At 39.7% G+C, this 27,002-nt stretch overlaps 1 protein-coding gene across 1 annotated transcript; it reads left to right on the top strand.

Annotated features, from left to right (window-relative positions):
* The first annotated feature begins 1,514 nt into the window (after positions 1–1,514).
* LOC102993255 (olfactory receptor 1440-like) lies at positions 1,515–13,158 on the top strand. Its single transcript, XM_024133432.1, is given in 3 exon segments — positions 1,515–1,648; positions 12,178–13,037; positions 13,040–13,158. Coding segments are annotated over 3 exon segments (1,113 nt in total).
* Positions 13,159–27,002: the final 13,844 nt, after the last annotated feature.

Genomic DNA, 27,002 nt, shown 5'->3' with positions numbered 1-27,002 from the left:
CAAAACAACAGTGGCATTCTTCACTGAACTAGAACAAATAATTCTAAAAATTTAATGGAAACACAAAAGACCCTGAATAGCCAAAACAATCTTGAGAAGGAAAAATAAAGCTGGAGGTGTCACACTCCCTTATATCAAACTATACTACAAAGCTACAGTATTCAAAACAGTATTGTACTGGCCAAAAAAAACGACATACAGATCAATGGAATAGAATAGAACCAAGAAATAAACGTACACTTATATGGCAAATTAATCTATGACAAAGGAGGAAAGACTACACAGTTGGGAATAAACAGCCTCCTCAATAAATGGTGTTTGGAAAACTGGACAGCTACGTGCAAAAAAATCATACTGGACTATCTCACACCATGTACAAAAATAAATGCAAAATTGATTAAAGACTTAAATGTAAGACCTGAAACCATAAAACTCCTAGAAGAAAATATAAGCAGTTAGCTCTTCGATACCAGTCTTGGCAATATATTTTTGGATATGTCTCCTCAGACAAGGAAATCAAGAGCAAAAATAAACAAATGGGACTACATCAAACTAAAGAGCTTTTTCATAGTAAAGTAAACTATCAACAAATGAAAAGGCAGCCTACTGAATGGGAGAAGATAATAGCTAACTATATGTCTGATAAGGGGTAAGTATCCAAAATATACAAAGAATTCACAGAATCAACATCAAAAAAACAAACCCAATTAAAAATGGGCAGAGGATCTGAATAGACATTTTTTCAAAAAAGACATACAGATGGCAACATGCACATGAAAAGGTGTTCAACATCACTAATCATCAGGGAAATGAAAATCAAAACGACCATGACATATCACTTCACACCTGTCAGAATAGCTATTATCAAAAAGACAACAAATATGAAGTGTTGATGAAGATGTGCAGAAAAGGGAACCCTTGTGCACTGTTCTGGTGGGAATGTAAATTTGTGCAGCCACTATGGAAAACGTATGGTGGTGCCTCAAAAAATTAAAAACAGATCTACCAAAAGATCTAGCAATTCCACTTCTGATCATTTTTATGAAGAAAACAGAAAAATTAATTCAAAAAGATGTATGCACCCCAGTGCTCATGGCAGCATTATTTACAATAGGCAAGATATGGAAGCAACTTAAGAGTCTATCAAAATATTAATGGATAAAGATAATACATAATATGCATTCCTATTCTAGCAATTCGTTGGTCTAAAAAAAGTTTTCTAAACTTGAATCATCCAGAAAGACAAAAATGGAATCAGCAGGGGAATCTTTCATGTTTTCGACTGTCATTTCACTAGAGAACAATTACCTGGACAAATTAATTAGCTATCCTATTTCCACTTTGTATCTTAAGGAGGCATTTAAGTGAACCCCAGAATTGCCTCTCTTATCTAGGCTGGCCAGGAGACTGCATGGCCAAAGAAGAGTCTGGAGGAGGTAGGTCCTCCCATATGAATGTTCCTTTAGAAGATGGTTGAAAGTAACTGTTCAATGACCTTCCTAGGAATCTAGGGCATGGAAAGTGTCCAGACCAGGAAGGGGCAGTGGATGCTGCTAGATTTCCCAGACTCCAATGGAATAAACAACCATCAGCGGCCCACCTTCCTCACAAACATCTGGGTGAGAAGTGTGGTCAATGGCAGCATGGGGTATATAGTAATGGTATTCAATGACCCTGACACCCAATTTGGGAGCCTCCCTCCTCTACATAGCATGTCTTCCCACCATTATTCTCTCTTCTCGCTATGCGTCAAACTTGCTCAGAGCTCAGGTCCTTTCTTCTAGGAAGTAATATGTTTCCCCTCAGTGGAGAATTTTAACAGAAACAAGAATATGCAGTTAAGTGAATAATATCTTGAATTGGGAACTTGCTTTTGTACAGAGTTTGGTATAATTTCTTTTACTACCTTACGCATGCCCCCCCAACCCCAATGTCATGATTTGAAAAGATTGTGTTTATCAAGAGCTGTATGGCAACTTCCCTGGTGGTCCAGTGGTCAAGACTCTGCGCGTCCACTGCAGGGGCATGGGTTTGATCCCTGGTCAGTGAACTAAGATCCCACATGCTGCAGGGCATGGCGAAAAAAAAAGCTGCATGTATTAAGTAATAATTAATTCACATAATATAATTAAAACAATAGTTTATTTTCCATTCCCTTAGCATTGTGATCAGTAGCAAGGATTTTAGTGTTTACAAGACCTGGTCCAAAATCGCAGCACTGACTAGCTGCTTGAACTTGGACAAGTTAGTTAGGTTCTTCATGCCCAGTTTCCCCATATGTATATTTAAAAAACAAGGCCCATGGGGTTGTATGAAAATAAATGAGATGTATGTGGATTGTTGAGAACTGTGCGTGGCACAAAATAAGTGATCAACGAAGAGCAATGATTTAACATAATAAAAGGTAAACTGTATTACTAGACTGAGTTAATATATTTCTAGCCCAAAGAAAGAACCTTGAGATTTTAATGATCCTACATTATTCTTATGCTATCTAAAGTACATTCTTATTTACTATTAGGAGTATTGAGGATAGCTGTGCATTCCTACTATTCAAGATCCGATAGCATTTATGGAATGTTTGGAAATAATTGATGGAAGAAGTGGCTTCCTATATTCTTTTTTTTTTTTTCGGGGGGTGCTGCATTGGGTCTTCGTTGCTGTGCACAGGCTTTCTCTAGTTGTGGCGAGCGGGGGCTACTCTTCGTTGTGGTGCACGGGCTTCTCATTGCAGTGGCTTCTCTAGTTGCGGAGCACAGCCTCTAGGTGTGTGGACTTCAGTAGTTGCAGCACGCGGGATCAGTAGTGTGGCTTGCGGGCTCCGTAGTTGTGGCACACGGACTTAATTGCTCCATGGCATGTGGGATCTTCCTGGACCAGGGATCGAACCCATGTCCCCTGCATTGGCAGGTGGATTCTTAACCACTGTGCCACTAGGAAAGTCCCTGTGGCTTCCTATAGTCTTAACTATCTTTTTAGTTCTTACTTCTTCAAAACCCTTGCTTGGTGTTTTAGTTGGAAAAATTCCTTTGTGTTTCTAATTTGACAATGTTAGTCACTCCTCTCTATGCACTTAGCACTCTTAGGAAACTGATCACTTTGTGATCAATCACCATTTCTTTTTTTTTTTTTTGCGGTATGAGGGCCTCTCACTGTTGTGGCCTCTCCCATTGCGGAGCATAGGCTCCGGACGCGCAGGCTCAGCGGCCATGGCTCACGGGCCCAGCCGCTCCGCGGCATGTGGAATCTTCCCGGACCGGGGCATGAACCCGTGTCCCCTGCATCGGCAGGCGGGCTCCCAACCACCGCGCCACCAGGGAAGCCCACCATTTCTTAAGATACTCGCTTAGCAAGATCAACTTCCTTGTGTCTCGAACAACCATTTACATTATCTCTTATTTCTTCTAATTGTTTAGAACATGAAAAAAAAATCAGGGAAAGTGACAGTATTTAGATAACATTTATTTATACTCTAAGACAAAACCTTTAAGAAAGCCTTTTTAAAAAGTAATTTTAATTATGTTTGACAATAATAACAAGAACCCACAGCCTCAATTTTAAATGATAGTAACATATAATAACTTTTACCAAGACTCACTAAATCACACTACAAAGCCTAGTTGAAAACTGAAATGGCTTACTCAATTAAAAACTAGTCTACAGTGATACCAGATATTTAATTTGCTTGATTTCCTTTTCCTGAATAGACTGATTGTCTAGTTTTTAGAAAAATGACTTCACAGTCACGTTGTTTTCATCAACCCTATTCAGACTTTGGAAAATGCTGGTGAATTTTTATTAGAAGTATTTGATTCTCAGTGGATGCCTAGAGAGAACGAGACTTCTAAACTCACCCAATAACAGTAGAAGTGAGAATAGAAATGAAATATTTGTTGATGGACACATAAGATTTTCATACTCAAAAAAAGATAGTGCCTGATTCATTTGAAATACTTAAGTACATTTTATGAGTTTAAAATATTTTGATCACTGTATCATAAAATAGTAGAAAAATTCAACTACATCAATTTCTGTGTGTTCAGTGTTATTGTCTAGGGGCCAGTATTCATGGTTAGGGAGTAGAGAACTTAACCAGAGGTGCATGAAAATATCTCTGGCCTTCAGGAAATTAAAACCTAGCTTGGGAAATCATTGTGTATTATCTATTTGTCATAAGAACAAAACAAGATAAAAATTCCCTGGAGTTTTAATATAAATTGAATCATGAGGAGGTAAAAAAATGGAAATTTGATAATTTAATAATAATATTAGAAACAAAAATAGAGCAACCTTCTACCCTGTTCCAAGAATTATGTAAGGTCCCTTAGGTGTAAGATTTCATGCTATCTTTACCATGACCCTACCACCAATCTTGATATCCCTATTTCACAAATGAAGAAATCGAGCTTCAGAAAGATTAAAGTAGCTTGGTCAAGTCATGCAGTAAGTGCTATTGGCCCAAGACTCTAACGCTCATGTTCTTCCTCCTCTTCCACGTCTATATGAAGTTCATATTCATTCAGGATTATACCTAGAATCCCTTTCTGAAAAAGTCCTTTTCAGTTTATTAAGAGTTTTCAGTAATTGGTGTTATCTCTCAATGAACAAGTACATTCTTGCCATTAGCTTATGACTGCAGTTGAAAACGCAATCAATATCCTTCTATAGTCAGGATAACCATGCAGGATACTAGAGTTATGTTTCTAAGTACATTGTTGTGATGTAATCTTAGGAAATACTTTTGCAAACTTATAATGTGGTAGAGAATCAAAAATAATATAAGGAAGTTACTAGCATTGTGACCATTTCACAGATGAAGAAACAGAGGCTTGAAAGAGTTGAGTAGCTTGTTCAGGAGCACACAGGTAGCAGAGATGGGATTTGAAACCATATCTATTTGACTTGAACATCATTCAGCTATACCGTCTGTAAAATAGTAACCTCTCTCCCTTAATTCCCACATCCATTGATAAACAATCCTGAATAGCATGTACTTGGAGATCTTTAGATGAAAACCTTATTTTGATGTTCATACTATTAACACATCTCCCTTCATAGTAATTATTTATTTAGGCATCTGCCTCCCCTGAGAGGCTGCAAGCTCTTTGATGATAAAGTCTATGTGTTATTCTCACTATAGTCCCAGTAGTCCAGTATTTGCACATACTGGACACTTAGTGTTTGGGGAAGGAAGAGAGAAAGGGAGGGGGGAAGGAAGGGGAGAGGGAGGGAGACACGTAAGTCAGAGAGTAACCACTGTGTTCCTCTCTTATGATGTCATGTAAAAGTGAGGGCCCCAGATTATGCTGTTGAAGTTGGGTATGCTTCAGCTGCATTCTACAAATTGTTTGTAGGTAATCATTCACAGCATCCTTATTCCTGGCTTGGGACCCTACAAAGGAAATATATATGATCAACCTGCCAGGGGATGCAGAAGAAATTTTCAACAGATGCACTTGGTAGAATTTTGAAAGCTTTGTGTTCAACCAAAATGCTGAACTTTTACCTGAATGTGTGGAATTCAAGAAGTTCAGGTTTTAGCCTCAATTTCTATACTGTCATGTATATTCAGAAGCAAATGCAAAATTTTCTAACAGCTTTAGCTTCTTCACCTGAACTATATTATTTTTGTTGGCATATTACTAGACCCTAATGAATGACCAATTTTATGTTCATCGTTAATAATAAAAATGGTTTAACTATAATTTGTTGTACATTTACCAAGGCTTTATACAGAACCAGACATTTCTCTAAATGTTCAAAATTATCCTTCAAGATTGCATTTAGCAATAAGAGAATAGATGCTTAAAGAGAGTAAGTAACTTGCCCAAAGTCACACAATTAGTGAGAGCAAATCTGAAATCTGAACCCCTGATCTGTCTGCTCTTAAAGCCTGTACTCTGTGACCTTCTACTTTTTTGACTTCATGATATTATTTTCAAGTTTAAAACCTAAACAAAGACTATTTTTTGACATCTGTTGTAGGCTGAAAATGCCTCCATCCCCCCCAGATAACAGCTCTTAATCCCTGGAACCTGTAAATGTTACCTTTTATGGCAAAATCTTTGCAGATGTGATTTTTAAAACTCTTGAGATTGGGAGATTCCCCTAGGTGGACCCTAAATGCAATCACACATATCACACAAAGAGAGATTCTATACAGCCACAGAGGAGAAGGTGATGTGAGGAAGAACACAGAGAAAATGAAAGTGCTGCCTTTGAAGACTGGCGTGATGTGTCCACAGCCAAGAAATGCAGCAGCCATAAGAAGCTGAAAAAGGCAAGGAACCGATTCTCCCCTGGAGCTCTCTGCAGGGAGCGTACTCTGCTGACACCTTGCTTTAAGCTCAGCGACTCTGATTTTGGACTTCTAGCTTCCAAAACTATGATAGAATAATGTTTTGTTTTAAAGCACTGAGTTTGTGATACATTTGTCCCTTAGTATACATGGGGATTGGTTCCAGAAGCCCCTGAAGATACCAAAAACTGTGGTTGCTCAAGTCCCTTGTGTAAAATGGGTAGTCCTGTTGGCCCTCTGTATCTGCGGTTCCACACCTATGACGGCGACTGTAGCTTGTTACAGTTGCCTTAGGAAATTAATACAATGTCAGAACATCTAGATACAAAGGGAAAATGAAGTTATTCCTCCAGGTTTCCAGGCTTTGTGAGTGCCAGACTGATATTATCCAAGACAGATTTTTTTGTTTTGTTTGTTTTTGTTTTGTTTTAATTATCAAGTATCAGATCCTTTTTTACCAAAATGTGAAAATCAAAACACAAAAATTTGGTATTTTGGTACTTAAATCAGGATTTTGGTTCCATACTGACACACCTTCTATGTCCAAAGATTAGACTGAGGAGCAATTGGACATGGATAGATACTGATATTTTGATATGTAAAGTCCTTGTTTAAATTTTTATTTTTGGTTTATTGTTATATAATTAAATCTACCCTTTAAACAGAAACTTTGGGGAAAAAATGAACGCTACATTCAAAAAAGAAGACTCTGTAAAAATAGGGTGTCTATCTGCTTTCTTCCAAATTCTTATTCCAGTTACCAACAGAATATATACCTAGGAAGACACCCACATCAGTATTTGAAACTAGCATGTTGTCATCTACATTAAAACCTTGAAGAATTTATGCTAGTTAATATGTGGAAGAGATCAGGTTTAAAGAAGTTGTTAATGTGATTTGAGGTCTCTCTCTCTCGAGAGAAACAGGTACTTGAGAAAGGCCCTGGGAGATCTTTATTTATGGTCCTCAAACTGCTGAGCAAGGTCTGGAACTGAGGACAGGTAAAAGATTCTTAGGGGTCTTATTTCTGGAGCTTTACCTTGGACTCAGCTCTCAGTAATGAGGTGCCTTAGAGTTTACTTCTCCTTTGTAGGATTTCTGTTAAGTACTTTTAAATCAAAATGTTAACTTCAAATAAATGTAAATTCACATGTAGCTCTAAGATAATAATACAATAACAGCTGGTGTACCTTTTACTCAGTTTCCCCCAATGGTAGCATGTTTAAAAACTACAGTACAACATCACAACCAAGATATCCACGTTGATACAGTCAAGATATAGTAAGCACTTTTTCTACACTGTTCCAGAAGAGACAACTGAATAAACTACGATTCCACAAATATTTGTTACATACCTACATTTTCTGGTTCAGCCACTGAAACTAAACCTCAGTGTGGTACATTGTTAGTTTAATGGACACCAGTGAATCACATCTCCTTATTTCCATGTCCCTGTATAGTCCCCTCCCACACTGATTCTTTGCTTGGTCATGTGACTGACTTCGGTCAATGAAACATCAGCACATTTGACACAAGCACGGGCCTGATGAGCATTTGTTGTTGGAGCTGGCTCTCTTGGAACCCTGAGATCACACTTAGAAGACTCTAGGATGAAAGGCCATGGGGAGAGAGAATTTCAGTCGTCCCCCGTGAGACCTAAAACAAGTGAGGTTGGGGCTTCCCTGGTGGTGCAGTGGTTGGGAGTCCGCCTGCCGATGCAGGGGACGCGGGTTCGTGCCCCGGTCTGGGAGGATCCCACATGCCGCGGAGCGGCTGGGCCCGTGAGCCATGGCCGCTGCGCCTGCGCGTCTGGAGCCTGTGCTCCGCAACAGGAGAGGCCGCAACGGTGAGAGGCCCGCGTACCGCAAAAAATAAAAAAAAAAAAAAACCATCAGATAAATACAGCCGTGGCAAGGATCCAAGTGTGAATGCACCAAGAAAAACATGAGAAATGATAAATTGTTGGTGTTTTAAGTCAATAAGTTTGAAGTAGTTTGTTACACATCAATATATAACTGATATATTAGGTGTTAAAGAAATATTAAAAATATATTTATTCTTGCCTAAAAGCACAGGTTAAAGTCTAATGGGAAAACTCATAAAAATAAAATAAGAACAGTGAGATTCTGGGACTTCCCTGGTGGCGCAGTCATTAAAAATCCGCCTGCTAACGCAGGGGACAGGGGTTCAAGCCCTGGCCCAGGAAGATCCCACATGCCGCGGAGCAACTAAGCCCGCGTGCCACAACTACTGAGACTGCGCTCTAGAGCCTGCAAGCCACAACTACTGAGACCCGAGTGCCACAGCTCCTGAGCCCACGTACCGCAACTACTGAAGCTCACGCGCCTAGAGCCTGTGCTCCACAACAAGAGAAACCACCGCAATGAGAAGCCCGCGCACCGCAACGAAGAGTAGCCCCCGCTCCCCAGAGCTAGAGAAAGTCTGTGCGAAGCAACGAAGACCCAACACAGCCATAAATAAATAAATAAATAAATAAATAAATAAACATATATATAAAAAAAGTGAGATTCTTACTGTACTAGAAAAATATACAGATGCTGAGGGAGCATAGAAGAAGGAGCCCCATATTCATAAGAGGGACAGATTCCCAGTGTAGGCAGGAAAATATGCTTACCTTTATACATTGTGTATTTCCCTCTTCATATTAAATCACCTATTTTCTTCACCTTCTTTTCTGAAAATATATGAATGACAATAGTGAACTGGTCCAGGAGCCATTTGAAATACTTATTTAATCTTCCTTCCCAAATGATAGTCTTACTTGGCGCCTGGCAGATGTTAGATATTCAATAACATCAAATTACTTGCTGAACAGAGAAACATTTCTGTGACTTATAAATAGTGATTTAATTTGGGCTTTATTATTAAAAAGAAATAAATGTAAAATATTTATCCCATGGGATGTAAAATTTTATTTTGGAAATATAACATTTTGTTGTATTAAGTTAAGAGAGAAAGATAGAAAGCAAAGATAGGAGAATGACTTTATTTCTTAACTGAGCGTTAAACTACTCTTGGTAACTTGTGCTATTGGAAGCATATGAATAATTTATTATGCCGTTTGCTAGTTCTCCAAAATCTTAGAAATGGTGTTTCCATGTTGAGCAACTGCTCATCTGCTTTTATTTTCAAACTTCTAAAGCTACTTTTCCATAAATTTTATTTTTATATGGGATTCTGAAAACACTGTATATGCAATGAATTTCCATAATCAAAAAATTCTAGAAGAATGGTAAGTTTGCTCCTTAAAAGATTCACTCTGTTTACTGCTCGCGATGTCATCCTTTTGACATCACAGGTGACAGGATTGCACTAGTGCTGCTTGGCCTGTCCATGCATTTCACATGCCTGAAGGAAAGTGAGGAAGCAGTATGTATTCTACTATTCTGGACCTCTTATTTTAAATCACAACCAATGATTTTGATTGCTATATGTCTGGTTTTGAATGAACAGTGGGGAGTGATAACAGATAACAAAAGGAAACAACTAAAAATAATTGAGGAATAAATATGAAATATTCTATTTATTTTTCTAGTTATGTAACCTTTCTCAACTACTGGGAGTTTTAATCATTATCATCATTATCATCATTATCTAAATACTTTATTTCATTTTCTCTTATTTTTGAATTAGCAAATGTATTTTATGATGAATATTTTACCATTTCTGCCTTGTCATTAAAAAAAACTTTTGTTTAAAAATATGTCAAAGGTATAAGGATCAAAAACCAATCAACTTCATTGAAAGCATTTTCTAAAATTTCAAAAATAATCTTATGGCTCCAGGATCTCCAGAGCACAGGTATTTTCAGGACAGACATGACAAAACATACTGTAGAAACACCACAGCAACTGGTGTTTCCAAAGAAACCTTTGTTTAACTTCTTGAAATATAACTACGTTATAAATGTAGCTGATAGACTCTATCTATACTGAAGGTGTTCTAAGTACATAAACGTGTGATTCAGATCTTACTGTAGGGACATAGTCTGAATCTTGTGGCCTCACTGGGGACACTGATGTATGGTATTGAGTCAGTACAGTTTTTCCTTTTCTAGTAATCAAATGATCGTCTTTTGGGGGTATTAAAATAATATCTTAAAATATTAGGTTACCTTTCTTTCAGTGTGTTTTCCTACCATGACTACTGTTCCCTTATTTGTAAAAAAAAAAAAAGGTCCCTATGATATAAGGAAAATAGCCACAATTATCTCATTGTACAATGAGGAGACTGAAGACACAGAGAAACTATAACAATGTAGGGACAGAGCTTGGAATCAACCCAGGTGTTCAGTCAAGTTTGATAGTCTCAATATTATCATATTTATTAAAATTGTTAGTGTTTTTTTTGTTATTTATAGAACAACTTAGCAAAGAAAAATCATCTGTTATTTCCCCCCCAAATTAATGTAAGAATGAAATGCAATAAAAATGCCTTTTTATTTACCTGAGTTCATCATAAAGATCTTTTGAAGACATAAATATGAGGACCATCAAAATGATCTCAGGGACTTCCCTGGTGGCATAGTGGTTAAGAATCCGCCTGCCAATGCAAGGGACACAGGTTCGATCCCTGGTCCGGGAAGATCCCACGTGCCGCGGAGCAACTAAGCCCGTGTGCCACAACTACTGAAGCCTGAGTTCCTAGAGCCCGTGCTCTGCAACAAGAGAAGCCACCGCAATGAGAAGCCCGCGCACCGCAACAAAGAGTAGCCCCGGCTTACTGCAACCAGACAAAGCCCACCCGCAGCAATGAAGACCCAACACAGCCAAAAATAAATAAATCAAATAAAGTAAATAAATTTATTTTTTTTAAAGTGATCTCAGAGTGAAAAAGTGAGGGAATGTTTTTCTTACCACTCATCAAAATATTCTATTATTTTTAATAAAATATAGTCATAAGTAGTTATAAAATGTGCAGGACTGGACACATGGTACATGGACTGTTAGATTAAAAATTGGGTAGAATAGGGAATCCATAAACAATTTCATCACAGAAGTGACTTTAATCAGTGGAGAAATCATTCAATTAATTGTGTTGGGAGAGTTTGGAAAAACAAAACCAAAATAATCTCATACTTATGCTTCATGCTGTGTACTGAAATGCTCCAGAAATTTTAAATGTAAATATAAAAATACAAGTGAATTAAAAGAGAATATTAAAAAGACTTTTGGATTGTGTAAAGAAATATTTTTCAGTATAATACCAAGGCCAGGAACCATAAATATCATAGAAAATTGAGTACCTAAAAATAAAAGAAATCCATATAGAAAACCCAATATAAACAATATTGGTATTATTTAAATGATAAATTTGGAAAAGATTTAGCAAAATGTATGAGGGAGAAAGAGTTATGATCCTTGATATGTTAAGAGCTCCTACAAATCAATAATAAACAACATACTAATGGGTGAAAAAATATATAAGTAAATCAATAAAGTAAGTGCAAATAAAAAATAATGAAAAAGTATTTTTTTTTAATGTGTAAGATTGTCAAAGAGTAAAGCTAAATAATTACGGGCAGTGTTGAATGGGATGGTAAGGTATATTGTCATAAAATCTTGAACTTGTGTAAACTAGTACCAATTTTTAGACAGCAGTTTGGCAACATCTGTGTGTTTATGTGTGCACACATGTGTGTGTGCAGAAAAATTTGCCACAAACTATCACGTATAACTGAGAAACGGGATTCCCAATGTTTTTTTAAATAATTTTTATAATTTTTTAACATTGTTTAAAAAAGTTATCTTGACTATGAATAATTTTTGTCCAAAAACATGAGACTATATCCAAAACAAGTATGCTTCATAATATTAAAATAGACAATCATTAACCCAAACTTCTTCTGCAGTTTGAAGAGACTTCAAGACAAGGGCTGGAGGAAGGAACAATACAACAGTCACCAAATTTATCCTCTTGGGATTTTCAGATTCTCGCAAGCTCAAGATTGTTCTCTTTTCAGTGTTCTTGAGGACTTACCTCTTGACAGTGGCCTGGAACCTGGGTTTCATCATCCTGATTAGGATGGACTCCTACATACATACACCCATGTACTTCTTCCTCAGCAGCTTATCTTTATCCTTCTTAGATTTCTGTTATGTTACTTCTACAACACCCAAAATGCTCTCAGACTTCTTCCGGAAGCCTGAATTCATCTCCTTTATGGGATGCACCATGCAATACTTCTTTTTCGCTAGCCTGGGTCTGACTGAATGCTGTCTCCTGGCAGCCATGGCTTATGATCGCTATGTTGCTGTTTGTAATCCTCTGCTCTACACAGATATCATGTCCCCCACCCTCTGTGTGCAGGTGGTGGTTGGAGCCTATATAGTTGGATTCTTTGGCTCATTGATCCAACTGTGTGCTTTACCTCAGCTCAATTTCTGTGGACCAAATGGTATCAATCACTTCTGTGACCTGCCTCAATTATTAGTCCTCTCCTGCTCTGAAACCTTTTTCCTACAAGTGATAAAGTTTGTGATAGGAGTGATTTTTGGTGTGACATCCCTCTTAATCATCATCATATCTTAGGGTTATATCACTGCCACCATCCTGAAGATCAGCTCAGTTGAAGGCAGGGCCAAGGCATTCAACACCTGTGCTTCTCACCTTACAGCAGTGACGTTTTTCTTTGGCTCAGGACTCTTTGTCTGTATGCACCCCAGCACTGATAATTCTCTGGGCTATGACAAGATGGCATCAGTCTTCTATACAGTGGTGACCCCATGTTGAATCCATTGATTTACAGTCTAAGGAACAAGGAAATCAAAGATACCCTTAAGTGGTGTAAGAAGAAGAGAATGTTTTCCCATTGTCACAGTTAATTAAAGGTCTGGTAGATTAGTGACCCTGTTGACTGGAAGTTTCTAGACTATGTAAGAGAAATGCATTTAACATTATTCCTGGTGCTCTGGCAGGATTTCAAGTGAGTCAACGCATCTAAATCCAGCACTGGCTCAGTGCCAGGCAAATCCTGTGGCTTCTCTGAGTCTTGACAGTTGACTCTCCTCTCTTACGCCAGCAATGACTTCACAAATTAATATATTAATTTTTATGTCAATATAACCTTCAGTTTCTCAGTGTTTGACCCTTACATGCCCTTTCAGAATTTCAGACTGCAGGCTGGAGAGAATGGGACTAAACACAGGTCAGTAAATGATCTTTCTCATGCACAACATCACAAGTAGAACAACAACCACTTTGTCATAGACTTCAAACTCTCTGGGTGCCTAGGCAAATTCCAGTTGATGAAAACGGGGATGTGGAGAGAAGCATAACTTTAGACTTTGACATAACTTCCTTGCCATGGAAAATACCACACGGAGTTTCCTCCAGGGTTTGTTTTCTGAGTTTCTATTTTTAGAACCTAACACCAATAGGAGAATGAACAAGGGATTTCTATGATACTATCTTGACCTGGGAGTGCTAAAATACAAAGAAAAGAAGTGATCATTTGAATTCTGAAATATATTGAAAAGATTACATTTCTGTTATTATGGCAGCTTGAATAGCACAGATGCAGCCACCACTGCAAAACTACTAAAGATGTTGGTCAAAATATTTTTTAGAAAATATTTAAAAATACACTTCTGAGCAAACCAGAAAAGAAAAGGAAATCTCCAACCTCCAAATGTAAAGAAAAATCAGGAATCCTGAGAGTAAAGGCAGCTCTGAAGATGACTTTCACATTGGGGGGATCTGCTGAACTCTGGTAGAATTTGGCCTGTATTGTGACAAGCACGTGAGGCTCGGGGAGAGGGAGACCAAACCCAAACTCTCAGGGAGAGTTTGATAGGAGACCCAGACATACATATGAGAGTCCAGTGGACTAGACTTTGATATGAAAGGAAATTAAGGAAAAATAAGTCCTATCTCACAAAAAAGAAATCTCAACTCTCTCAGGCTTTGTGCTGGGTATGGGGAAAAGTAAACTGAAAATTTGTAACCACGCACCTTCATGGAGGTTTGTGGTATGAATTCACACAACCTCTGCAGATAAAGGAATCTTAGGTGGGAATTAATTTTAAAACAGCCCCAGGTTGGTAGTACCCTCAAGTACCAATCAAAAGCAAATGCAAATCCTTAAGAGAAAATCTTAAACCCAAGCTGAAATAATTCCCCCATATAACTTTCTGAAGAAAATCAAGTTGTACAAATCTTAAAGTACGCAAGGAAACAAGACCTGATGGATGAAAGCTAGAAAGACCTGTCATGTCAAACCTATAAAGACATCAGGAATGGCAATTGTCTTAACACAAATAAAAATTAGATATGACTGATATGGTCAAAGTTAAGAAGGGGAATTGAAATATCTTTAAAGACCAGGACAATGAAGGATTTCTGCATCTGGAGGTGTGGTGAATTATATACTATACCTGAATGACTTTCGTAACTGAAACACGTGAAATGCTAAATTTGAAATAAAATCATCTTTTAAATGAACTTCCAATTAACTTAATGAAAAGGAGTAACAAGCCAAACCCTCAAAAGCAGTGAAACCAGGAACCCAGGAGAGTAAACAAGTGCTAAAAATGGCTATCAGTTGGAGAGTCTTGCTAAAGGCTAGAGTCCCTGACTTCTTCTATGTGGACTGCATGGCTGGTGAAGGCTCAGAGGACAAGACTTAGGACATGCCCCAGATGAACTGGAAGGCTATAACCTCAGTATAAATTAGCAAGAATTCCCACAGATTATGTTCAAGAACAAAAGAGCAGTTCATCGTAAAAAATAAAATAAAAGCACAAACCTCTATCTAGAGTCAAACCTCCATAACTGAGAACTGGCTGGGGAAAAATAGTCCCTATAAACAGACCTGAAAAATCTTAAGATATTGGCATTATTGGTAAAAGAGGATAAGGCAGTGAGGACTGGCTATGGTGAAACACAGATTAAATATCCCCTCAAGGGCTTCCCTGGTGGCGCAGCGGTTGAGAGTCCGCCTGCCGATGCAGGGGACGCGGGTTCGTGCCCCGGTCCGGGAAGATCCCACGTGCCGTGGAGCGGCTGGGCCCGTGAGCCATGGCCGCTGAGCCTGCGCGTCCGGAGCCTGTGCTCCGCAATGGGAGAGGCCACAGCAGTGAGAGGCCTGCGTACCGCAAAAAAAAAAAATAAATAAATTAAATAAATAAATAAATATCCCCTCAAAAGAGAAACTTCCTCCTCAAAGGGAGAAATACTAAAAATAGGTCAGAGACATGGTGAGTCAGAGCGCTAAAAACTGCAGAACCAAAAGGAAGAAGGTTTTGCCATTTGCCACAATGTGGATGGAACATAGGGGCATGCGCTGAGCCAATAAACCGGACAGAGAAAGACGAATACATATGATCTCACATGTATGTGGAAGATAAACAAACAAACAGTCTCATAGACACAGAGAACAGATTGGTGGTTGCCTGAGGCAGGGAGTAGGGAGAAGGCAAGTGGGTAAAGAGAATCAAAAAGTACAAACTTCCAGTTATAAAATAAATAAGTCACGGGGACATAATGTACAGCATGGAGACTATATATACCGTACTGTATATTTGAAAGTATTGTTAAGGGAATAAATCTTAAAAGTTCTCATCACAAGAAAAATAATCTGTAGCTATGTGGCGACGGATGTTAACTAGACATTGTGGTGAGCACCTCACGATGTATACAAATATTGAATCATTATGTTGTACCGCTGAAACTAATATGTTGTATGTCAATTATATCTCAAAATTAAAAAAAGCAAAAGGAAGAGGGTTGGTATATCCATGCAGTGGAATATTATTGGGCCATAAAAAGGAGTGACGTGCTGACATGTGCTACAATATGGCTGAACCTTGAAAACAACACGCCAAGTGAAAGAACCAGTCACAAAGGACCACGTGTTGTATGATTCCATTTTAATGAAATCTTCAGAATAGGCAGATCTATACAGACAGAAAGATTAGTGATTGCATAGGGATAAGGGGGTGGGGAGGAAAGGGGAGTGGCTGCTAGTGAAAATGGATGAAAATATTTAATGAAAATATTCTAAAATTAGATTGTGGTAGTCATTGAAAAACTGTGAGTATACTGAAAGTCACTGAATTGCACACTTTAAAAGGCTGAATTTTATAATACGTGAAGTATACCTCAGTAAAGCTGTATTTTTTGTTTAGTTTTGTTTTTTAAAGAAAGAGGCTGGAAAGTGCATAGGACAAAAGGCAAAGTTCTTGGGAAGGCACAATTTCTGTGGGGGGTATTCCTTAACTATTTGGTAATGAAAGAGAAAAAGGAAGTGAGCAGGGAAATTAAAAGTCCTAAGAAAAATTTTAAAATCAAGCAAAACACTAACCCATCTCTGTTCCTGAGTAAAGTGACTATACAAAAGAAATTGCTCTTCTCTATACCAACAGAAGAGGACACACTTAAACTAAGAAACCCAGTTTAACGTTCAAGCCCCGTTCCCTGTTTGATCCTCATAGAACCCTGCACAGTCTCAGAGCTCAGGCCCTGGTAGAAACGTGACTGAGCAATACTTCCAGGGTGTAGCAATCCCCCACCTGTCGTGCTGAGGCATGGTCCAGATATATCGTTCCCCAGCAAGACATATACCGAACAACTCGGCGTTCTTGGGACAGTGTTACCTAACTCAGGTCCCGCTGCTCGCTGCTCAAAAATCAATACGTGGGCTTCCCTGGTGGCGCAGTGGTTGAGGGTCCGCCTGCCGATGCAGGGGATACGGGTTCGTGCCCTGGTCTGGGAAGATCCCACATGCCGCGGAGCAGCTAGGCCCGTGCGCCACAACTACTGCGCCTGCGCGTCTGGAGCCTGTGCTCCGCAATGGGAGAGGCCACGGCAGCGAGAGGCCCGCGCACCGCGATGGAGAGTGGCTCCCGCTCGCCGCAACTAGAGAAAGCCCTCGCACAGAAACGAAGACAGAAAAAACAACAGACAGAAAAAATAAAAATTAATTAATTAATTTTTAAAAATCAATACGTGAGAGAGAGACAAATGTTGGTAGAAGGGAAAGTTGATTTTAATCAGAATACCGGCAATCTGGGGAGATGGTGGACTCAGTGTCCCCCAAAAACCAGCTCCGAAGATTCTGCTTGGCCATGAAAGGTTTTAAAGGGAAAAAGGGAAGCAATCCCAGTTAATCATTGAGATATGAGGTCAAAGTCATCGGCATACCCCGCTGTGTGTAGGCTTGTGGGCAGCCTTGCTGACTTCTTGTGATTTTTCTTTAGATGCTCTTTTTTTCACGCAGCCTGTGAAAGGGGAAGTTAAAGAAGAGATTTGGTCATCTGTTAATTACTTATTCTTCATTTCTACTTCTTTGATCTACAGAAAGAACCAACAGATTAGGCAAGGTATTGTGTGGCCAAAATATTTGAAATATGTGTGAGGGCCGGAGATGAGTAGAGCATGGGGGTGCCTGCTTTAAGGTTAGTGACAAGACAACAGGGTCTCCCGCAGAGAGCTCTTTCCTGCGAAAAACTGCTTACAACAGAACTGAGACAAATGAAAGAGCAGGAGGGCGTAGGGAGCCTTTTTGGTCAGAAGTAGAAATGAAGAGATTCACCATAGGTTTCCTTGAAATAGCCATTTCTCTTTATGCATTTAAAATATGGCTTGACTTGTTTAGTTTAGTTACATATAGGTTGTCAAGAATGTATTACGTAGCCATGAAGATGACCAAATTAACCAATGAATTTGAAGAGGCAAGTAAAATGGAACAAAGTCTTCTATACGTATGATATATCGGTTATGAGACACCAAAATGTGATATCCTGTTAGGCTTTCATTAATCAGTAGAGGGAGATCCATCAGAAGACTCAGCTGTAACTGAGGAGTTAACACAAGACTAGGAGAGCAGTGGACGGATCTGACTAGTGACAGTGATGCTATACTGACTTTAGTGTAACTGTTTACAGTTTGTATCCACAAACATTTGGTCTTCATGACAGCTTGGCTTTGAGACCCTCATCTTATAGATGAGGAAGCAGAACCTCAGCTCACATTTGTAAAGGTGACCTAGCAAACGAGCAGCAGATGAGGGGCAAGGCATGCATGTGCAACTACATCGTCCAAGGGGACAGAGTATTAACACCTCTCCCACAGCGGTCCAAATAGAATACCCTTTTCTCCCAATAGTTGCCACTTTGGCTGGAATTATCCCTTCAAATATCTTGGCCTGGCTGTCTGGGAAAGGCTAAATGCATAAACCTCTGCTTTGTGCCTAGGAGACATGAATACTTATCTTCAGTACTTCTCTTCACCCCAAGGCTTCACAACCTTTTAGTCCCTTATAACTGTGGATTAAGATAAGAAAATTCTCACTGTAAGCAAACTCCTTGAACTAAACAACAAGCTCTTTCCAAGTAACTTCAACCTGGTTTCATCTGCAAAAGGGACGTGAAAATATCCTCCCTCCCAGCTTCATAAGATGCAAGATGTGACACTCTCCTTGAAGAGGTGAGTAGAGCTAAAAAACCCCATTTTCTTCTCTTACCCCGTTCAGGAGGAAGACGGTAAGCAGAGAACCCAGCCACACTGTGCTCAGAATTCTGACCTACAGAATTGTGAGATAATAGATGCCTATTGTTTGTTTGTTTGTTTTAAGGTTGGCATTCTTTTTTTAAAAAAATTATTTATTTATTTATTTATTTTTGGCTGCATCGTGTCTTCGTTGCTGTGCGCGGGCTTTCTCTAGTTGCACGGAGCGGGGCCTACTCTTCGTTGCGGTGCACGGGCTTCTCATTGTGGTGGCTTCTCTTGTTGCAAAGCATGGACTCTAGGTGCGCTGGCTTCAGTAGTTGTGGCACACGAGCTTCGGTAGTTGTGGCTCGTGGGCTCTAGAGCGCGGGCTTAGTAGTTGTGGCACACGGGCTTATTTGCTCTGCGGCATGTGGGATCTTCCCGGACCAGGGCTCGAACCCGTGTCCCCTGAATTGGCAGGCGGATTCTTAACCACTGTGCCACCAGGGAAGCCCATGCCTATTGTTTTAAGCTGCTAAATTTGTGTTAATTCATTATGCAACAATGGGAAATTAATATCCTCATTTACATTTTAGTTTGCTTCTCTGTAAAACTACCCCCCTCTGAACTTTGCAGTTGATACCCTGATGAAATTTTAAAAGTTCCTGTATAGAAAAATTGTCCTATTCAATTCAGGAAACAGTCACCGAGCATCTGCTTGATGCCAAGCGCTGGAATACAAAGATGAATAAGAAGTTGAAGCCCTAAAAGACCTCAGAGAGAAATAATACAAGGAGACACATAACTATTGTCTGAGTCAGAAAGTGATAGATGCCATGAGAGAGTAACAAGTACAAGCTATGAGAGTTAGAACAGGGAGAATTCACATCCAGTTGAGGGTGTCAGGAAAAGTTATCTTGGGCTGGCTGTGGGGAATATGATAGGGAGACAACAGAAGGCTCAGGAAGGATTTTATGCAGCAGTGAATTTCTTTGTGGGGTTGTAGACCTCATTTAAATAGCTGATCTCATCAGCAACCTAAGTCTGGGAACAGTACAGGGAAAACGAAGAAAATCATGAAGGGTGGTAGTAGGAATAACTTAGAGCCAGTAGACTCATGAACCTGGGAGGGTTTGAGGAACAAAAAGTCACCAAGAGTAGGTTCACTGAGAGTTGCACAGTAGAAAAAGAAGAAGTTTTGATAAAGGGAAATTTTAGGGTTTGAGATTTTAAAATTTAGCAGTCTCCCATTATGGTGAGGTCTGGGATGGGGCTGCTACATTGTGTTACTGGGGTAGCATAGAGGTTGAAGTTGGTGGAGGTATAGAGGTCAAGACAGTGTACAGCTGGGGAATTTCAAGGTGTCAACCTTGAAACCATCTGATTTATCTTTCCGGTTGCCCTTAATCATAGAGAGCTAAATAAATGTTGACTTGAGGATCATACAGAAGAATGAAAGAATCAGAGTGAGGTGAAGTCAGTCCAGAAATATTTCCAGCATTACTGAGTTCAAAATCTGGTCTTGAGGAGAGGCAACGAATGGGTGAGTAATAGGTTCTTTCTTGCCATTCCTAGCCGTGTGTGTTTGCTCTTAAGCTGACTGCCCAAACACATTGGTGAGCAACTTGAGAAGACTGACGTGTTGAGACCTCAATCAGAGATATAATAGAGGCAGTGCACAGAGGGGATCTGTTGGGTTTTCCCTCTATCTTTCTATCTGCCACATCTGATGGAGAGAATTTCAAGGCCATTTTCAGATTTTCAGCTCATTAATGATCCAGTAAACTAAACAGATACTTGATACCTGACAGCTGCTCTCTCCTCTCTTCCTCTCTTGCCTCTCCAAGACATCAACATCCACGTAGACTAAAATGTTCCTTATTCATCTGGCTTTTTATGGCCTCATAGACAAGGCCTTTCCCACCATCTGGGATCCAGCTGGATAGCGCTCTCCAGCGAACATTTATCAACCTGACTGCCTGTATCCAATCACAGCTGCCTTTTCTCCTTGAAATTCAGACCACTGAAATATGCTACTTTTAAGATCAAGCAAATTCAGAGTGGTTGTACGTTTCCCAAGCAACATCAGCTCTGGGTCATTTTAAGGTCTATTTTAAGGGACAGCTCAGCGTTGCAATACACAGTTAATTGGATGCATGAATCCTACTGGCTCCATGCTTGTCCATGTTCTGTGCCCCAGAAAGTCTTCTTTAGGAACGTCTGGGGGTGGGCTCTCTCAGCAGGGGATACCACAGCAATGCGGCTTCCCAGAAGAGCCTCAACCCTTCCCACCACTCCAAACAGCTCTGAATGATCAGTCTCTTAAAGAATAGACAACAGACACTGTGTGTGAAGGGCGACATCTGCCTGACACGTGTGGTTGAGCAACTATTTTCTAGGTTTTACAATGCTGGTTTATAGATCTATTCTAAGACTGAGAATGGATTTCAGAGAATACCTTCTCCATTCACCCTGGACCCAGAAAAGTAAATAAACTTCTATGTTATTTTCAACGAGATAAAACAGCTACTGGCAAAGGCGGACGAGACCAGCTTTAAGCAAAAGCCTAACGTCCTATAATTTTGTCCTCTGTGCTGCCTCCTCCCTTTTTAAGCCCCTCCCTTCCTGATTCTGGGTTCCCTGATTCACTGATTACCATTTGCCTCCATTGTTCTCATCCAGCCTTCCTTCATCTCTCATGACTGGAGGCACAAGCTTAAATTCTGGCTCTGCCAATGACTGGCTTTGATCTGTGAGCAGCCATGGCTGAGAACTACTGCAGCAGAGTATCCATCTCCAAGGCCTTTCCTTCAGTCTCCAGATCTGTTCCAATTTCCCTCATCTTGAGAATTCTTTCCCCTGACATTGCCAGCCATGATACCAGCTTTGCCATTTCCTTCTCTTCTTTTACTGCTAAACTGGGATCTCATTTTTTTCTGCACCTGGCTTGACTCGAACCCTCTCGAATCCCCACTCCAGATATTCCAACGGAGACTGATGGGCTCCTATTGAAACTGTGCTGGGCAGCTCACCACTTCCTTCTTGCCACATCCAATGGCTTTTTATTCATATTTTTCTATCTTTGACTTCCATGCCAGGTTCACCAAGCGTCACTGGGTGGTAAGGGCTTTGAGGATCAGGATAAGAAACTTGGATGTCATCAGGCTATTAATGAACAACACTAATGAACATTCTTGAGCAAGGAAAGACACGGTTGGACTTGTGTTTAGGGAGGTCTTCCTGCAGGTTAAGGAGGAAAGAGTCTGAAGGTAAAAAGAAAGCAGTTGGAAGACTTGGGCAGATTATGACCAATCAGGTTAAAACTGCCTGACAAAAAGGGACTGGGATGGAGATGCCACGAAAGGCGGACTTTATTCTATTGAGGATATTCTTATTCTGCAAATAGCAAAGAAAGAGAGTCCTTTCTGAAATTTTGCCTTGGGAAGAAGGGAAGGAGATAGGCCGGAATTTCTAAAAACACCACAGTCTTCCAGTAATTCCATCCTTACACCCTTCACTCTGCAACGAGGAGTAAGAAGCTAGGGGGTTTTTTGGGTTTTGTTCACATATTTTTTTAATCTAGAAAAGCTAATTACATACAAACTACTGCATTGACCATGGTGACCCTTTCCCCAGTGTCAAGCCTTAGAGGGATCCCAAGAAGGTAGGCCTAAGGCCAAGAGCTGGGAATTTGCGGAAGGGGTATAATTTTTTTTAGCTTCACAGTAAGAGATTATGACCCTGATAGAAGAGAAGTGGATGGGGTTTGGGAGTGGAGAAGGAAAGAGGCAGAAGATTTTTCTCATCTGGCTGCAGCTTGAAGAGCTGCCAGCATAAACAGGGTGTGGCTGCCATCTTTCACAAATCCTCGAAAGAAGCCGCAGAGTCCTGTGGGTTTGCACAATACCCACTTCCTTCTGTTCCTTGCATGTCCTTTCACCAGACACACAAATAGATTTCAAGTCTTTTCAAGTTGGATATTTGATAAATCATAAACAAAACATGGACATGAAGGAAATCTGGCCTTAGTCAAACACCAAAAGTTATTTTTCTTTTAAACTCCCGACACATCGTTTTTTTTTTTTTTTTTGAAAAATGAGGCCTATCAAGTGATTTTTTTCCCCATTGCCATCCGTTTTTCGTGTCCTTACGGGGGTGGGCGACGTGGGGTATAGAGGACTGAACGTGGACTTTGGATTCTGGAAGACCTTAGTACAAATGCCAGCTTTATCACAACCTCTCTGCATGACCTTTGGCAAAGCACTTCTCCAAAATTCCTTTTTCTCGCCTGAAAATGTATTTAAGAATGCTTTCCATTGAGAGCTACTGTGAGGCTATTATGAAATAAAGGATACAAAAGGCCCAATCTATACAGCCAAAAATAGTAGTACCTGTCAGTCTTCTTTCCTCTTTCTCCTCATTGTACAAAATCATAGAATCTTAGAATTTTGAAGAACACATTAGGTCAACTAATTCAGTCTCTCTGTCTCTGTCTCAGATAGCCTATTTATTTTACTTTCTTCCAGTTTTATTGAGATACAAATGACATAACATTGTATCAGTTTAAGGTGTACAGCATAACAATTTGGTACAGGTATATACTGTGAAATGATTACCACATAGGTTTATGTAGTTAAGATACATCACCTCACGTAGTTACAATGTTTTTTCTTGTGAGGAGAACTTTTAAGATCAACTCTCTTAGCAACTTTTAAATATATGATGCACTGTTGTTAACTATAGTCACCATGCTGTACATTACATCTCCAGAACTTATTTCTCTTATAACTGGAAATTTGTTTGGGTCACCTTCACCCATTGCCTCTGGCAACCACCAATCTGTTCTCTGTTTCTATGACTTTGTTTATTTGTTTGTTTTTAGATTCCTCATATAAGTGAGATCATCACTGTCAACTGTGCGATCTTCTCCTCACTTACTTCCAGTGATGGAGAATTTACTCCTTTCCAGAACATCCATTCTACCTTTGGACTGTCCTATTGTTTCCTTATAATCTCTCTGTCTCTGTCTCTTTCTCTCTCTCAATTTTACCCATTCAGTCCTAGCTCCAACCCTTGGAGTCATTCAAAAGATATTTTTACATTGAAGAAGTTCTGTAAAATAACTGGTGCTTTACAAAGGTAACTGCCGTTGATGTTATAGTTACTTATTTTGAAGCCGAAAGCCACTCTTGGCTTTCACTGCCTCTAGGGATACCTTATTGGAACCAGACCAGAGACTAGAAATATAATGGAAGCAGGGCCAATGGAAATCAACTCCACCCAACCAAAGCTGGCATCCTTTTTCCCTCCGAGCCCAGATGGGCAGCCAAGCTGCCAGTAGGTTCTCTCTGGGATATGTCATACCCCACAACTAGAGAGATCCAATGGTACGTGGGAGAGAATGGGCCTTGCTTTAAAGCCCCATCAAGTCCTTCCCTTGGTGGCCAATTTAAAGTAGCTACATATAAATTTTGTTTATCTTTTTGGCCAACACCAGTGCTCCAGGTGCAAGCAGAGATGGGTTTCATTCTTGTTACAAGCTTCTGGTCTTAGCCATCTGAGCGAAACCCAGAGTTTAGGGAGTTGTAGGTGAGTTTGCCTTTTGCCCTTCTTTAGATGTGGTTCATGGTGAATTCTAGAATTACAGAATGAGAGAGTTAGAAAGACCCTTGAAAATGAGGAAGGTGGAGCAGGCAATATGCTGGCGTCCTCTTCCCTCCTGCTCTGACTTTAACCAGAGGAGCTGCACTTGACCTATTTTATTTTATTTTATTTTATTTTTACTTATTTATTTATTTTTTTTTTTTTGCGGTACGCGGGCCTCTCACTGTTGTGGCCTCTCCCATTGCGGAGCACAGGCTCCGGACGCGCAGGCTCAGCGGCCATGGCTCACGGGCCCAGCCGCTCTGCGGCACGTGGGATCTTCCCGGATCGGGGCACGAACCCGTGTCCCCTGCATCAGCAGGCGGATTCTCAACCACTGCGCCACCAGGGAAGCCCTGACCTATTTTATATTCTGGAATTCTGCGGAAGCTCTCATTTTTAAAAAGTTTCTGCTATTTACAAATGGAAATAAGGAAGTAAAGAAAGAAGGAAGGGAAGTGGACTAGAAAACTATGATCTAAGCTGATTTTTTTCTAGTATAGACAGGAGATAAGAAGATTAAAATTCAGAAAGGCAAATATTTTTTCCCAAGGTAACACAGCAGAAAGGTAGGAGAAACAGGACTTGAATCAGCACTTTTCTTTTCTTTTTTTTTTTTAAGGTTTCAGTCCAGGGCTTTTTACACTATTCTAGACTCATGAATATGTGCACGTGTGTGTCTGCAATTAAAAAAAAAACCATATAATTTCCTTGGATTCTCTCTAGTGACCATTGAAACTCCAGGATTTAGAATAAGGTAAAGCAGAAAGAGCTAATCTTGGAGAATGAGATTTAGGTCCTAATTTCACCTCTGGTACCAACCAGCGGTACAGACAATAACTCTCTCTCTTTGGCTTCAGTTTTATAATGGACAAAGGCTAGGCTAACTGGTTTCTATCTCTGATATTTTATTATTTTAGGCATATCACCAGAATTTTCTGGATATTCAGGGAGTACTTAAAATAGGGCAGATCCAATAGTCTTGGAATTAGGGAAAGTTTATAATGTCTATATAGTAACTATTTTATAGCCCTTTATTCAGCCAGATGACATATATTCATTGGAAACCTATAATCTGCTATGCACTGTAACAGATAAGGAGAAAGAATTGATGAAAGCAGAAAACACATTTCTTTTCCTGCACGTTATTCTCTCTAAGTTTTCTTCATCATACCCTACACAGTCATCTGAGGTACAAATACGCTCTATACCTCAATTATATCATTTATTTGGGAATTACCACATTAGAACTTCATTCCTCTTTATTTTGGTAGTGGCTTAATTTTGTTAAAATATAAATGGACTTGCTCAGGTTGAGGAGGAGAAAACTCTTTACAATGATTTCCAGAATTCAAGTTCCACATAACCAGTCTTGTCCAGTCAGTTGGGATGGGGAAAGTATCATATCTATTGCAGTTCCATCTATACTGTGGTCCTATGGATGGCCCAGACCCATGGCCAGATTCTTTCATAGCACTCAGGAAAAACAGGCTCTAGAGTCAAAGAATCAAGGGTTTAAATCTTGGTTTAGTCATTTAATATCTCCTTGAGCTGTCATAACTTCAATGAGCTTCTTGTCTGTAATACATGTCTTTTGGAATTGTTGTAAATTGAACTCGTTCAGCAAATACTATTTAACGTCCACTCTGTTCCAGGCACAGTGCAAGGAATTAAGGTTATAATGCCCTCCCAGACTTCACAGTTAAGGATACAGACAGAACAAGTCAGCAAACAAAGAGTAAATACAGAGTGTGGTAAGTGTTATCAAATAAGCCAACACGTTGCTATAAATATTGGCAATAGCAAAGTTTTTATTACTTCCTACATCATAAAGGGCATATGGTTGATGTAGCAATTATTATGTACAAGTACATGCACCTGGGGTTAGTCAGCCAGTGCCATGGAGAGCAGACCCTGGATTAGGGATGAAGTACATCTGGGTTCAAACCCTGACAGTGTGGATCCTTTGTTAAATAATAAAAATATTTATTTTTCTCTCCAAAACCTGATGTAATTTATTTCATTTAATATTCACAACCTAGGAGGTAGTCCTAGTATTGCCTCCCCTTTACAGTAGAGGGAAATCAAAAGAGATTTGAGAATCCTGTGTCAGTTTGAGCAAGGCCACATAGCTAGTGTGTAGTGACGCAAGGATTGGAGACTAGCTGTGTCTGACATCAAGGCCATGCTCTGGAGGACCACCAATACCATGATGGATGTGAAAATTTTGTAGAAACTTAAAAACACTAAAAATAAGTGATGGTGGTTCTCAGACCATGCAAACTAATTTATATATAGTTATTATTATAAGGAAATTTAATGTATGTCTCATACTCTATTTCTATTTCTTTAACTTCAGATAATTCAGGTCAAAATGACCAGGTTATCGTTGTAGTAGTCATATAAAATAATTGGCAATTAGCTTTTATCACACTCTAAAAATATAATAGACTAGTTATCATAGAACCTTGAGGCTGAAGTAGCAAGAATCATGATGAATCTTACTAAAATATACCTTTGAGGTCTTCCCTGGTGGCGCAGTGGTTGAGAGTCTGCCTGCCGATGCAGGGGACGCGGATTCGTGCCCCGGTCCGGGAAGATCCCACATGCC

This window comes from Physeter macrocephalus, chromosome 16 (genome assembly GCF_002837175.3).
Source record: "Physeter macrocephalus isolate SW-GA chromosome 16, ASM283717v5, whole genome shotgun sequence".
NCBI lineage: Eukaryota > Metazoa > Chordata > Mammalia > Artiodactyla > Physeteridae > Physeter > Physeter macrocephalus.
The sequence above is the reverse complement of the archived record's forward strand: the minus strand, read 5'-3'. Positions and strand labels throughout refer to the sequence as shown.